The sequence below is a fragment of the Tachypleus tridentatus genome, chromosome 12, assembly GCF_004210375.1.
Source record: "Tachypleus tridentatus isolate NWPU-2018 chromosome 12, ASM421037v1, whole genome shotgun sequence".
NCBI lineage: Eukaryota > Metazoa > Arthropoda > Merostomata > Xiphosura > Limulidae > Tachypleus > Tachypleus tridentatus.
In genome coordinates this window covers 128,910,379-128,926,925 of record NC_134836.1, presented here as the reverse complement: position 1 = coordinate 128,926,925, position 16,547 = coordinate 128,910,379, and the positions used below count along the sequence as shown (strand labels likewise).

The window sequence follows — 16,547 nt, the reverse complement described above, 5'->3', positions numbered from 1 at the left end:
TTGATAGGAAAACGTAATTAGGTTGTTTGACAATGTATTATGAAGACTTTTTATTCAACATTATTAGTTTTATTTCTGCAGAAAATAACTTACTTTTGTTTGTTGTATAATCCAAGCAATTGTACCTTTATCTATTACATATCCTAGCTCCGTGTACTAATTACAAACATCTCATCAGTGGACCAACTCCTCTTCCTGATGAAAACTTGAAAGCTTCAAGTAGTTTAAATTCAAATAGTGAACCACAGAATTCAAGATTAACACTGCAGAAGGGGCCAAATTCAGGTCTGTCATAAAATATAATGTGAATTTTAGGTATAAGATAACACATTAACAGTTTTCAAAACAAAGTGTTAATGTTTGTTTTTTTTCCATCTTATCTATGTTTTTGGTGAAATGTTTCTTTGTTTAAAGTAATAAGATTGAGACATTCTATCAAACAAATAGTACCTTCTCAAGAAATTTAAAAAATAAGTGTGTACTTTGAAAAAAAATCACATTGATAGAGATACATATTGCACTTAAATATTACAGTGTAGAAGAAATTATATTTAGCTCATGCATAGTTCATTACATTTTAGGTTGAGTGGCTAGCATGGGGATGTGAATGCATTATAGGAGTAATGGTCAGATTTCATTATCTGTTCATAAAATTAAATATGGACACTTTTGATTAGCTGCATAATTTTTAGCCTTTTAGCTAAAAAATGTTAAGGTCAGTTAGAATGGACAGCCATTATATAGTTTTGAGCAAATTTTTGAAAGGTATAAATACTAATTTTTATATATAGCATACCATGTGTTTTCAGTGTTATTGAAAAATTTAAGTTTCAGAAATTCACTTTTTTGCCCTAATTAATGTGGAAAACTTTCATAATTTATATTACCAAGAATTATACATGTATGTTTTAAAGCTGCTTATTCATGTAATACAAGAAGAAACATCCACTTTTTTCATTTCTAATTAACATATTTTTTACAAATGTTATACACTCTATTTAATTGGAGGTTGAGAATTAATATGAATAAGCAAAGCTTATTTAGTGCCTTTGTTTAGTATTTATACCTTGTTTGGTAAATATCCAGTTACTTGTTTTAGATGGAGCATGGATCCCTGCTTACTTCGATAAAGATCAGTATCTTGAAGTTGACCTTGGAAAAACCCAGCCTGTATATGGTATCATTGTTAAAGGTCAGGACAAAGGTCAATCATGGGTCACAGCATTTAGGGTTATGTATAGCTCTAATGATCAGTCTTTCTCATTTGTGACAGAATCATCCAATTACAAAGTGGCTAAAGTAAGTGCCAGTTGTTTCTGTAGTTCAGTAATTTTAGAAATAAATGACAACTTGTTTTTTTTCAGTTGAACATTCTTTGTTTCTCTACATAGTTTCTGCAGGATAATTCTACTGAGACACAAATAATAACTGACAGTATGAAACTTTAATTGGTTTAATTAAGATATTCTGTTTAATTCTATAGAGCATTATTCTCAGTATATTGTTGAAAATTAATATTGTTATATATAGTAATCACTATTGAAAGTAAAAACTGAAAAAGCAAAAGTTAAGGTAAAAAAAAACAGATAAATGTTATCCTCTTTGTGACTTACGAATGTTTATGTGCCATCACACATATGCTGTTGAACCTTGCATGCAAGGATATAACATCTTGTCTGTCTTTACAAATTCCAAAGTGAGAGAGCTGCTGTTTCTCATCCAACAGTTATGACCATAAATTAACAGATACAAAGGATAACATTTAAAGTTTATCACCTTAACCTTTCTGTTTCAGTCCTTATTTACAGTAGTATGTGGTTACTATAGATAATTTAAAATATTTGTGATGACAAGAAACCCACTTGAAGTAAAAATGTGTCTCAAGATGGCTGGTATGGGTATTAAGTTACAAACTCTCTTTGTTAACCTAAAGATGACCTTGAAGTTTGAAACATTGTTTTCTACTTTATTTCAATAAAAGTTTTAATACTCATATTAGCCAACTTTAGACACAATTTAAACTTTCAGAAATACGCTTTACCTCATATAATTCCAAATGGAAACTGTAGAGTCAGTTAGAAGTTTCTGTATAAACCAGTTGAAATTTCTTACAATTTTTATGGTATATTTTTAGTATAATGCTCTTAAGAAAACTGCAAAGTGAAACATTGTGTTTCTAATTAAATATTAATAAAATCAATAACAACAGAATTTGGTATTATAAAGTCGTTTATTTCTAGATATATATATAATACTGAATTCTAGTTTTGGTAGATGAAGAAGAGAAATTACATAATTCTTGTAGATGATCTTTTGGATTCTCCAAGATGTGTTTGGCTTTTCAATATTTAACTTAATGTCATTAAAATTTAATCAGTGATTATACTGAATTGAACATCTTAGATCTAATCATTTCTATCACAAATTTCTAGGTTTTACAGGCAACTATGATAGTTTTTCAGAGGTAAAACATATATTTGTAAATCCATTTGAAGCAAGATATATTAGAGTTCAACCATTGGAATGGGTCAGACAGATTGCATTACGTTTGGAACTCTTGGGATGTGAAGGTGAGTACAGTATGTGAGTAATTTAAATAGTAATCTCATTTCATGCTCTTAAACAGTTGTTTACAGTGTAGTATAAAATATGTTTATTCCTCTTAACCAGTTGTTTACAGTGTTGTACAAATTGTTATACCTCTTAAACAGTTGTTTACAGTGTTGTATAAAATGTTATACCTCTTAAACAGTTGTTTACAGTGTGGTATAAAATATATTTATACCTCTTAAACAATTGTTTACAGTGTGGTATAAAATATGTTTATACTTCTTAAACAGTTGTTTACAGTGTGGTATAAAATATGTTTATACTTCTTAAACAGTTGTTTACACTGTTGTAAAAAATATTATACCTCTTAAACAGCTGTTTACAGTGTTGTATAAAATGTTTAGACATGAAATAAAACAGTACCTTAAAAATTGAGCAGTTTATCAAATTATTTTCATTGACTTTAAAGTAGGAAATTGATTAAAAATATTAAATGTTTGTGTGGAATGTAATTTTTGTTCCTTGTTTCTTAGGTATACCCAAACCTTCGACAGTAGCACCAACCCCTTCACCAGGTAAATGTTCATAGAATAGATCTTTAGAATTTTAAATTTTTTTATGATACCTTTGTAAAGCAGGTGTTTCATTTAATATCAAAATGTATTTCAGTCTAATGCTTTAATTTATCTGATTTTTATTTGATGTATGTAAATGAAGATAATGAGTGTGAAGGTAGAATACTGAAAACAATTTGGTTTTTCTTCATACATGCAGCACACAATTGTATATATATATATATGTAATGTGTTTTTTAATAGTAATAGACAATGAAGCTATAATATGTTTTTCCTATTACAATAATCTTATTTTCACATCTCTTGTGAAAAAGACATAAAATTAAAACCTACATTTTGCAAGTACTGATAATAATTATCAATTTTCACTAAAAATTAAAAGTTGCTTATTTTCACTCATGAAATAGTTTTAATAGGATTCTTAGTATGTATTCCATCACATGAAGTTCTTTAAAGCTGATATACTGGCATACAAAGCTTCAGAAAAAGCAAATAAATACTTAGTAATAAGTAGAATACAGATTTATTATCTTCTTGATTTTAATTTTTGTGACTTACCTGGTATCTATAAAAATGAATTAAAATGCTAAAAACTGAGAAGAGTAATCGAACTTTTTGTAGCTGGTAAAATAACATAAGTAACTGTGTCTAACCTTTTGTAACTGATAAAATAACAGAAGTAACTGTATCTAACCTTTTGTAACTGATAAAATAACAGAAGTAACTGTATCTAACCTTTTCTAACTGATTAACAATAACTACAGAAGTAACAGAAGTAACTGTGTCTAACCTTTTGTAACTGGTACAATAATACAGAAGTAACTGTATCTAACCTTTTGTAACTGTTACAATAATACAGAAGTAACTGTGTCTAACCTTTTGTAACTGGTACAATAATACAGAAGTAACTGTATCTAACCTTTTGTAGCTGGTAAAATAACAGAAGTAACTGTGTCTAACCTTTTGTAGCTGGTAAAATAAAAGTAACTGTATCTAAGAGAAGTAACTGTGTCAAATCTTTGTAGCTGGTAAAATAACAGAAGCAACTGTGTATGATTATTGTTGTAGATTAACAGAAATAGCTGTGTTCAACCTTTATAGCTGGTAAAATAACAGAAGTAACTGTGTCTAACCTTAGTAGGTGGTTAAATAAAACAAACATAGCCGTGTTGTACCTTTATAGCTGGTAAAGTAACAAATAAATAATTTTGTCTAATCTTTGTTGCTGGTTATTTAATACAGAAGTAGCTGTATCCAATCTTTGTCCCTGTTTATCTAACACAAAAATAGCTGTATACAATTTTTGTTGCTAGTTATACAACACAGAAATAGCTGTATCCAATCTTTGTCACCGTTTATCTAACACAAAAATTGCTGTATCCAATCTTTGTTGCTAACAACACAGAAATAGCTGTATCCAATCTTTGTCACCGTTTATCTAACACAAAAATTGCTGTATCCAATCTTTGTTGCTAGTTATACAACACAGAAATAGCTGTATCCAATCTTTGTCACCGTTTATCTAACACAAAAATTGCTGTATCCAATCTTTGTTGCTAGTTATACAACACAGAAATAGCTGTATCCAATCTTTGTCACTGTTTATTTTACACAGAAATACCTGTATCCAGTCTTTGTTTCTAGTTATATAACACAGAAATATATCACATGCATCCAATTTTGTTGCTACTTATCTAACACAGAAATAGCTGTATCCAGTCTTTGTTGCTGGTTATATAATCCAGAAATAGCTGTATCCAGTGTTTGTTGCTAGCTGTATCCAGTTTTTGTTGTAGTTATCTAATACAGAAATAGCTGTATCCAGTCTTTGTTGCTGGTTATATAATGCAGAAATAGCTGTATCCAGTGTTTGTTGCTGGTTATATAATGCAGAAATACCTGTATCCACTCTTTGTTGTTAGTTATCTAATACAGAAATAGCTTTATCCAGTCTTTGTTGGTGGCTAGCTAACACAGAAGTAGCTGTATCTAATCTTTGTTTTTAGTTATATAAATAACTGAGTCTAATCTTTATTGCTGGTTAGTTTGTGTGGCTAGCTAACACAGAAGTAGCTGTATCTAATCTTTGTTTTAGTTATATAAATAACTGAGTCTAATCTTTATTGCTGGTTAGTTTGTGTGGCTAGCTAACACAGAAGTAGCTGTATCTAATCTTTGTTTCTAGTTATATAAATAACTGAGTCTAATCTTTATTGCTGGTTAGTTTGTGATAGTTATTTTCAAGTTTTTGTGCTCATTACCATCAAAGTAGCTTTTTGAGTCTTTCTTGCTTATTGACACAAAAGTAAATATACAATACAGTTTCTTGTACACTGAGTAACTAGCATAATGGTGCTGTAATGTAATTGAAACAAACAATTTATGTTTTGTAATTAAATTGTATTTTGTTTCTTAATGCTGTTTTTCTTAACCTTGTTGGTTTAGAAACTTGTATTTATTAGTTATTAGGTCAAATTTAGTATAGATATATTTATATAGCTTACTTTAATTTTGAAATGAAAAATAATTATTTAACAGAAATTTTCCTTTTTTTTTCCTTAAGTCTACAAAGCTATGGCTTTATAAAGTACTGGAAACCAGTGTAATAAACTCATTACACAGAAATATTTAAAGATTAATAAATATTATTATGTTGCTTGTGTTTAATTTCACAAAATACAGTAATGATTCTTTAACCACTCTCTGTATAGTATGTCAAGATAAAATGGGATTAGAGAATGGTAGAATAACACCTGATCAGGTCAGAGTTACTTCTTCTAAAGGACCAAACTTTGGGCCTTCTGCAATTGCACTAAACTCACTTGCAACAAAAGGTTCAGCTGGAGGGTGGGTAGCTAAGGAAGAGGATTCAAACCAGTTCGTTGAGGTAAAAGTAACTTGAAATATCTTTTCTACTTTCTAATAAGAATACCAAAATATTGTATTTTTTGTGATTCTTATGTGGTTTGAAAGATTAAGGTGTTATGAAGAATGTAAATCGTAAAAGTACACAAGTATGTAAATTGCTTCAAACACAGTGAAGACTTATAAAACACTAATTTTCAACATTTGTGTTTTATTTAAAATACACTAAACTGTAAATGTTATTCCATTACAGATATCCTCTTAAAACTGTTATCTGTGATTTGTCTTTGCACAGATAGTTTTATTTATGTTATTTTCTACAGATAGAATTGTATGCCATCATGTCTAACATAGCTAGAAAGATTCAGTATTGAAAGAAATGCCATCACTGTAGAGACTTCATGGACAGTAGGTTCATTTAAAATTTTATTTATAAATTTCTACTCCTTTAAATAAGCAATGATCTGAGTAGCAGAGATACAAACACGTGCTGTTCGATGATCTGAGTAACAGAGATACAAACATGTGCTGTTCAATGATCTGAGTAACAGAGATACAAACAAGTGTTGTTCGATGATCTGAGTAACAGAGATACAAACACGCGTTGTTCGATGATCTGAGTAACAGAGATACAAACACGATGATCTGAGTAACAGAGATACAAACACGTGCTGTTCGATGATCTGAGTAACAGAGATACAAACACGTGCTGTTCGATGATCTGAGTAACAGAGATACAAACACGTGCTGTTCGATGATCTGAGTAACAGAGATACAAACACGTGCTGTTCGATGATCTGAGTAACAGAGATACAAACACGTGCTGTTCAGTATGAAATTTTTGCACTGATGTTTGGCTTATTGGTTTCATTTATTTTCCAGTTTTTGGTGTTTAATACCTGTAATTATAAGTATGGTGTAGACATTGTAAACATTTTGGTATAAACTTTGTATTATATAGTAATCTGCTGACCATTTGATATGTATGTATATACTTACACTACTTTTTTGATAAATATTTAATTAAGACATAATAAATTTATAAATGATATAAGTCTTCCCAATTTTACCTGTATTTCAAAGGAAAAGTCTGAAAATTGTCTTTCTAAGTGTATTTTATAACAGTAAACTTAACATTTTGTATATAAATAATTTGAAGTTATAGCAAACAAAATTGCGTGAGGCATTTTACTGAAATCAATTGTTTCAATGCTCCATTTCATTGAAAGTATTGTTCTCACATATGTTTCAACATGTACTAGACATTTTACTGAAAGTAGTGTTTCAGTATATGTTTCAAACATGCATTAAACATTTTACTGAAAACTTTGCTTCAATATGTTTCAAACATGCACTAGATATTTTACTAAATGTATTGATTCAGTATATGTTTCAAACATGCACCAGACATTTTAATAAAAGTATTGTTTCAGTATATATTTCAAATATGCACTAGACTTTTGCTGAAAATATTGTTTCAGTATATGTTTCAAAGTTGCACTAGACATTTTACTAAAAGTATTGTTTTCATATATGTTTCAAACATGCACTAGACATTTTACTGAAAGTATTATTTCAATATATGTTTCAAAGTTGCACTAGACATTTTACTAAAAGTATTATTTCAATATATGTTTCAAAGTTGCACTATACATTTTACTGAAAATTTTGTTTCAGTATATGTTTCAAAGATGCACTAGACATTTTAGTGAAAAATTTCAGTATATGTTTTAAACATGTACCACACATTTTACTCTATTGTTTCAAAATGTTTCTCACATGCACTAGACATTTTAATAAAAGTATTGTTTCAGTATTTGTTTCAAAGGTGTTCTAGACATTTTGCTGAAAATATTGTTTTGTTATATGTTTCAAACATGCACTAGATATTTTACTAAATGTATTGATTCAGTATATGTTTCAAACATGCACTAGATATTTTACTAAATGTATTGATTCAGTATATGTTTCAAACATGCACTAGATATTTTTCTAAATGTATTGATTCAGTATATGTTTCAAACATGCACTAGATATTTTACTAAATGTATTGATTCAGTATATGTTTCAAACATGCACTAGTTATTTTACTAAATGTATTGATTCAGTATATGTTTCAAACATGCACTAGATATTTTACTAAATGTATTGATTCAGTATATGTTTCAAACATGCACTAGATATTTTCTAAACGTATTGTTTTGTTATATGTTTCAAACATGCACTAGATATTTTACTAAATGTATTGATTCAGTATATGTTTCAAACATGCACTAGTTATTTTTCTAAATGTATTGATTCAGTATATGTTTCAAACATGCACTAGATATTTTACTAAATGTATTGATTCAGTATATGTTTCAAACATGCACTAGTTATTTTTCTAAATGTATTGACTCAGTATATGTTTCAAACATGCACTAGATATTTTACTAAATGTATTGTTTTGTTATATGTTTCAAACATGCACTAGATATTTTACTAAATGTATTGATTCAGTATATGTTTCAAACATGCACTAGTTATTTTACTGAAAGTTGTTTTAGAAGTACACCTTCACAGCTGCAGATGTGATTTGTATGAATAACTTTCAAGTTGTATCTCACAGAATGTTCCATAATTCCTGATGATGAGAAACCCAATTGAAATAAAAATATATCTCAGATAAGCTGCTGTGGGTATTAACACTTTTATTGATAAGCAAAGAATGATGTTTTGTCCTTCCCAGGTCATGTTTGGGTTAAAAATGAGATGCAATGTTCCGTAATGCCTTTAAGAGTCCACTTTTCCTCATTAATCCAAGTTTGTGGGGATGTGGTCCATATGTGCTTTCCAGAGTGTCATTCAACATCATGTTGTGTTTGATGTGAAAGTTATCAGATGTTAATTTGACCTTGCATTTCTGGTTTAGTAACATATTATCTTAGAAGAGGGTAAGTATCAGGTACAATATAGTGGGATGCTGAAAAACATTAGGTTTGTATCTGAAAGTTACTAGAGGTTTTGCATGTGTAATGTGCAAACTGTAAGATGTAATTTTATTCTTCACATGTATTTCACCTTTCTATCCAACTTTTCTGAGTCACTGACAGCATCCAATCCATACATGTCACAAGTACAAGTATTTTTGAACATATTTATTGCATACAACTGACTTGCATATTCTACTTAAAGCTTTCCATATTTTATGTAAATATAACAGTAATTTTGAAAATTATATTTGATATTACTTCTCCAGTATGGGACCAAATTTATTCATGTTGCATTAAAGCTGATTCAACTTTCAAATGTTGTCAGTTAATGCCTTAACCAAAGTTGATGTACATTATTCGTGTTTGCTGCAGTATTGTGTATCACCACCTTTAGCCTATACATGATTCAGTTCTTTCTGTTTTATTACTGAAATGTATTTTATAATGCTAATTTTGAAAATTCACCTTTTATACAGCTTCATTTTTATATAATTTATTTTATTAATTAAAGAAAGTTAAATAAGTTTTATCAAACTTAAAAGGGGCTTAGATGGAGTACAGTAATACTAACAGTTTAAATTAAGACTTAATTTAAAGTGTGGCTACATGTGCATGGCATGTATGTAAATCCAGTTCAAAGTAATGTTGCGTCTCCTTTTTAAATTATTATGACAGGAAAAGTAGGTATTATATATGTATGTGTTTTTTTTTGTAGTTCATAAAATGTTCAGGATATTCTAACATACTATTTAATGACAGAAAATATTTTAAATATTTTAAGATCAACCTTCTGGCACCCAAGAACCTGACTGGTTTAATCACACAAGGACGTAATGGAATATCCCAGTGGGTCACTTCTTACTACATTGCTTACAAGAGTACTAAAGATGCCCCCTACAATTATTTATTAGAGAATAAAAAACCAAAGGTAAATTATTCATTTTTCACTTTGCACGTATCTTTTTAGGATGATAATGAAATATAGCTTTACTTGTTTTTCACATTATTCATATTCTTAGCATAAGTTGACATAATCATTATGTTGTATCTCTTGTTAGCATAAGTTGACATAATCATTATGTTGTATCTCTTGTTAGCACAAGTTGACATAATCATTACGTTGTATCCCTTGTTAGCACAAGTTGACATAATCATTATGTAGTACCACTGGTTGGCATAAATTAAAATAATTAAAGCACTGTTATATGGCATTAGTTAATTAACAGTGTATCTCTTTTAGAAAAAAATTCAACTACAGGTATATCATTTAATAAGATTTCCCAAATATTTTGAAATGATGTACACTTTTTTCTTTAACTTTTAATACTGTCAAATAGGATTTTAATTTATTATTAAAACTCTTCTGCTGATTGTGAAACATCTTTTCAAAGATTACTGTGGCTCAGATCTGGATTTCATTTGTTTTCAGATCTTTGCTGCTAACTTTGACAGTGATACGCAAGTTACAAACTACTTTCCAAAAATGATTAGGGCTCAGTTTCTTCATATTCATCCTTTCAGATGGCATAATTGGATAGCAATGCGTCTCGAACTTCTTGGTTGCTTTGAGGCGACAAGTAAGTTGTACAATTAGAAGAATATTTATATAGGACTTGTATCTGGGTTAAATTTGTGTACTGTGTAATATTTTGTTTATAACTATTAAGCAATTTTTTATGTTAACTCTAATTTGACAAACAATAATAGAAAATAAGATTAACAGATAAGTGTAATTGACTTAAAGACTTATCTTTTTCCTGACTTAAATAGATTACTTGCCTGTAATGTTGACTGTTGTCTTGAGTAATGATATAACTTTATTTTTTCAGCTGAAGTTATTTCTGAACTTCCAGTTACTTCAACTACCCCTTTCATTATTTCTAGTAAGTTTTGTATTGTGAAAATATCACAAATAAGTAAAAAAACAGAGAGTTGGAAATATACATTATTTATAATCAACAACTTGAAATTGAAATTGTATTTAAATTTAAGTTCATAAAAGTTTGTACAGATAGATTAAATACATGTAGGATTAATAAAAATACAGAATCCTCTAACAACACTTTCAAAGTGGTAATTTCCAACATTGGAGGTAAACTATTGAAGAAAGGTCCACCTTTCAAGAACACTTGGTTTATAGGGTCCTGTATTTTTGTCTTAAATTGGTTTTATTTTAGATTAACATGTTCTTTTAACATCATAATGTAGTTTTAGTTCCAGGCTACAGTGCAATTTATAAAAATAAATTTAACATGATTAAGTAGTTTCTAAATGTGAAAAGAGTATTTATGAATTATAAGTATTGTTTCTTTATTAACAAGATATTAATATCTTAAAGAAACTCCTATACATGTTATTTAAAATGTCACAATGGTATCTTCAGTACAAAAAAATATTTTTTTGGTTTAAGATATTATTATTTTCAGAATGTAAGGAACCAATGGGACTAGAGAATGGTCAGATTCAAACAGGTGATATACTCGTGTCATCCTCTCTGAGTCCCCAGAGTGGCTCTAATCGTATTCGACTCAATACTGAGTCTGGTGCAGATGGGACTGGAGGATGGGTAGCAAAAGTGAATGATCAGAAACAGTTTGTTGAAATCAGTTTTCCTTCTATAAGAGAGTTGTCTGGAATTATAACTCAGGGTAAGAAGAATAACTTTAGTTTAGGAACATTTGAACATGTAGATGTCATGATACTTTAGCTTTATGTCTTAGCTCTCTAACCCTGGATATCCTTTGCTGCACATGACAGAATGTTTAGTGTCTCACATCCAACATTTTATCTATGTTATACCAATTAGTATAGTATAAAATCATAGTTAACAATCCATATTGTATTCATATAAAATCATAGTTAACAATCCATATTGTATTCATATATAAGTTTAAGTTCTTAATTGTACAAGGAAATATTTTTTTAAAATCCTTAATTTCCATCATCTCTTGAAAGAGTTAGAAATTCAACATAAATTACTCACTATAGAGTAATTATTACTTAGCAAACTATACTTTTTATAGCCTTCAATTTTACTTGGTTACAGATCTGTCAGTAGATAATCAGAACCTTTCTACCACATCCATCTGTCACATTGTCTCTTTTTTAGATTATTTTAAGAGTTCCTCTTGTGTTTAATTTATATTACATAAACTTAATTGAAAGTCAAGGATTTCATCTGTTAAATGACATATAAAACACTGTATTCTTAAGAAACAATGGTCAGTTTCACTTTAGGATATTTTAGGGATTACACAAAGGAAACTTCAGATTTTTTTATGAGGAACAGTATTTTTAATTTTAAAGTGCATGTTACTTTTCACAAAGAATATTCAAACCAAATACTCAATATATTCATGAACAAATCTTTATTTTACTAAAACTACTTCACTAAAAATATGATACATATGTTTTGTATGTAAAAGACACAATGTTTACTAAAACACTGCTTAATTTTCTGAAGATGTACACAATATACTGAAAGTTAGAAGCATTAAATCTGCAGACTTTAAATGAGTACAAAGAGGTCACATGATTGGTCAAGTAAGAAGTATTAAATCTACAAAGACTTTAAATGAGTACAAAGAGGTCATGTGATTGGTTAAGTAAGAAGTATTAAATCTACAAAGACTTTAAATGAGTACAAAGAGGTCATGTGATTGGTTAAGTAAGAAGTATTAAATCTACAAATACTTTAAATAAGTACAAAAAGGCCACGTGACTGGTCAAATTGATCAAGCCTGTGTTGAAATAGTTCAATCAGTCATGGATATGTTATATTTTAGCTTTATATCTTAAACCAGTCATATAGATTTGATTGTATTTCAACTTATGTGTTACACACATTACTTACCATTGTTAAATTTTGAAGTATTTTAGTACACTTGAAGACTTAGAATTTTTATTTTTGGAGTTTTTGTATAGTTTTTATACAATTTTTAAAATTGTTACTTGATTTCTGCTAATTAGGCCGTGAAGATGCAGATAATTGGGTAACAAATTTTGCTGTTTTCTATACTATTGATCATAAGAAGTGGACCAGTGCCAGAAACATTGTTGGTAATGAGGTAAATAGCTACATTTTCTAAATGTTTGAAAATATTTAGATTTTTTTTTTATTTGATGGGTCTTATTGCTATGTAATAAAACCCTTTAAATGCAGTAATTATGTAAAATGCAGTTTAGTTGCAAGCTCACAGTTTCATAATCTCAAGGAGTTTTACAATAAAAGTAAAGAACACCTAGAGCCCAGTTATTACAACATTTATTACAACTTTACTGGTAACTTTTACTTAGTTTTAAATTTTTATATAATTCCAAAGATATTCCTGATCTTTATACAAGAAAAGTTATTCACATGCATCTAATGAGTATTCACAGAGAACTCAAGCAGAAAAATAACTTTGAGCCTGCAAATGAATGATATTATATTCAGTTGATTAATTATTCTTTTGGTTAAACTAACTTTTTTATTCATACTTGAAGTTCTATCAGTACTTAATCTGTCTTTGTAGGAAGATGTGTACTAATTTATTCAGTTCAATGTGAAAAATGATCCTGTGTGATTAAGTTACATCTTGATTTGTGTCAGAAGAAATTGTAGATGAATAACTCACAAACACTCATTTCTAACAAAATATTTATCTAACTCACACTCGTGTTAATTTGAAACTATATCCAGATGTTTCCAACCAAAGAATTTATTACACTTCAGTACTTCTAAACCTACTATTTCTTGACTTTGTTCATTCTTAATGTGGAAATGTCTCATGATGGAGGTATTGTAAGGTATTATTTTGTGGCAAGGTTAAGTTTTCACTAAATCAGAAAAACTGTTTGTGAAATTAAAATTGTTTTATTACATAGTTACCACTACATACATGTAGGTGTAAATAAATTTTCTGTTTTATGATTGTCTATACAAATCACAATTGTTTTACATAAGTAAAATTTAGAATGTACCTTTCATGAAGATATAAACAATTATATAGTTAATATACTTAACTTCATTATATAATACCTCATCCACTAAATGTCTTTTTCCTGTGTTTTTAGTGATTGGTGTTATTGAATTTTGTTTGGTGATGACATACTCTTCTAATTTGCTCTGTCTGCCGAGATGAAACATTTTTAGTTGTGTTTATTAATGAATTTGGTATAAACATTGTATAACGAGAAAATACACAATATTTTCCTGTTCTGACAGCAGTGTTAACTTTGTACCAGTTTATGTCGATATTGTTTTGTACAAGAGGATTACATTTGTAGTCACTATCTGTGTATGAAAAGAGTTTTACAAAGACCCTAGCTGATATAAACAAAAGTCACTAAGACTGAACCTTTCTCACAGTTTAGTAGAATATTGTTACAGCTACGTGCCGTTTTTACATGAAATATGGTATATTTTATTACTGAATGTTTTTATTATTTTCTTTACTAGAGGTAGTATTCTCTCCTTTTTACTTCTACTTCTGGTTTTGTTTAACACCTTACTCACACCATATTATTAGTAACAGGTTGTAAACAAGCACAGGTTTCACATCTACTTCTGGTTTTGTTTAACGCCTTACTCACACCATATTATTAGTAACAGGTTGTAAACAAGCACAGATTTCACATCTACTTCTGGTTTTGTTTAACACCTTACTCACACCATATTATTAGTAACAGGTTGTAAACAAGCACAGGTTTCACATCTACTTCTGGTTTTGTTTAACAACTTACTCACACCATATTATTAGTAACAGGTTGTAAACAAGCACAGGTTTCACATCTACTTCTGGTTTTGTTTAACAACTTACTCACACCATATTATCAGTAACAGGTTGTAAACAAGCACAGATTTCACATCTACTTCTGGTTTTGTTTAACACCTTACTCACACCATATTATTAGTAACAGGTTGTAAACAAGCACAGATTTCACATCTACTTCTGGTTTTGTTTAACAACTTACTCACACCATATTATTAGTAACAGGTTGTAAACAAGCACAGATTTCACATCTACTTCTGGTTTTGTTTAACACCTTACTCACACCATATTATTAGTAACAGGTTGTAAACAAGCACAAATTTCACATCTACTTCTGGTTTTCTTAGACTAAAAAAAATGTCAGACTCTTCATAGTTCACCTTCTACCTCCAGATGATCAATGAAAATCTAAAAATATGTGTTTCTTTTGACAATTATAGGATTCCATACAATTATACTATGGAACAGTGGATAGTTTCGATAGTTACAGAAACTGACACTTAGGGCTGAATATCGTACACAACCTTGACTGTCTTTAGGATGTTTGAAATTATAAATTAATAAAAATTGTATATACATCAAATACATTAATGGACTGTAGGGTATGTGTTATCTTCATACTACAAGTATGTTTAATATATGTATTAGTATTTTTATTTGGTTTTATTTAATTTAAGAACTCATATAAAAACATAATATATCTCAAAAATATTTAGTACCATACACATTTGCATACAAATTTTCATGTTTTGATTGACAGAACATATTTTGGCAATTGAAAAACTAAAATTTTGCCAATTGCAGTTCTTACGATTGATTTGTATTCTTCTTTCTAAAGGTTTTCAAAGGAAATACTGACCGCAATTCTTTAGTTTACAATTTATTTAACACTTCAGTTAGTGCTGTAGCTGTCAGAATTGTACCTTTGGAATTTTACGGAGGAATTAGCATGAGATTGGAATTACTTGGCTGCTTTGAACCTTATGGTGAGTTCTGCAGTGAAATCTTCAATTTATTTTAAAATAGAGGCATGTCAGCTAGGAAATATTAAGAGATTGTTCTATTTTTAATCAAACAATTATAAATAAACTATAATATGTTGGATTTTATTTTGATTATTTTATACTGACAGTGAAAGACCTCAAGATTTAGTTTGCTTACTTTGCCTTTTTTGTTCTTTTATTTAGAAACATGTATAAGATACGGTCCTTGGATCAGTTTGAGTACTCCGAAACCTGGAAATGTTGGGGACCAAGAGCCAATAAAAAAAGATTGTAGGTGTCAGTGGTGGTTGTCTCAATCCAGTGCATTATTCAGTGTCGGAATATGTAACACATAAAGATTACTCTACTATGCAACAAAAGTGACCTGTGACCTATCTAGAGGGCTTTTGTGTCGAAACCAGGACCAGTCACAAAACTACTGTTTTAACTATGAAGTGAGAATAGGTTGTTGGATCTGTGGTAAGTGCATGGTTAATAATTATATTGTATCTTTTTATAGCAAAACTGATTTTGTTTAACTTTGACACTCACAGAAATATCACATATCTCAGAGGTGAAAAGAATGGAAAATTCCACTATGGTATGAGTAAATTAAAAGGAGGAAAAAAGACTTGTGATAGAAACTGGTAAATGATGTTTTAATTTTCACAATGTTCCTTGTTATGATGCTCTTGTAGTGATTTTAAACTTTGATGGAACAGAAGGTTTGATACACCAAAGGTTTATCAAACATATAATGATGGACATGAACATCATCCAACAGACCTAAAGATGTATACCTTAATATTTTAAAAATAAGATAACATTATTAAATATATCATTGTAAAT

The 16,547-nt window shown here is 29.1% G+C and overlaps 3 protein-coding genes across 6 annotated transcripts in view; all 3 read left to right on the top strand.

Moving 5' to 3' along the window:
* LOC143234668 (mucin-5AC-like) overlaps nt 1–1,383 on the top strand; it is a 121,207-nt gene extending 119,824 nt beyond the window's left edge. For all 4 annotated transcript variants that reach the window (XM_076472207.1, XM_076472206.1, XM_076472205.1 and 1 more), the window contains 2 exons: nt 148–285; nt 1,100–1,383. In XM_076472207.1, the coding sequence (XP_076328322.1) occupies nt 148–285; nt 1,100–1,368 (407 nt within the window). In that variant the 3' untranslated portion in view covers nt 1,369–1,383. The remainder of the gene's footprint in view (nt 1–147; nt 286–1,099) is intronic.
* Nucleotides 1,384–2,138: 755 nt separating this feature from the next.
* On the top strand, nt 2,139–16,349 carry LOC143235780 (lactadherin-like). Its single transcript, XM_076473982.1, has 12 exons — nt 2,139–2,160; nt 2,433–2,570; nt 3,084–3,125; nt 5,837–6,012; nt 9,744–9,890; nt 10,392–10,539; nt 10,792–10,845; nt 11,389–11,610; nt 12,932–13,029; nt 15,554–15,701; nt 15,903–15,989; nt 16,219–16,349. The coding sequence occupies exons 1-12, from the start codon at nt 2,139–2,141 to the stop codon at nt 16,347–16,349; spliced, it is 1,413 nt and encodes a 470-aa protein (XP_076330097.1).
* The window catches only part of LOC143234670 (hemocytin-like), a 33,702-nt gene continuing 33,057 nt past the window's right edge, over nt 15,903–16,547 (top strand). Inside the window, exon 1 of the mRNA XM_076472208.1 lies at nt 15,903–16,178. The gene's annotated coding sequence lies outside the window, so the exon portion shown is untranslated. The remainder of the gene's footprint in view (nt 16,179–16,547) is intronic.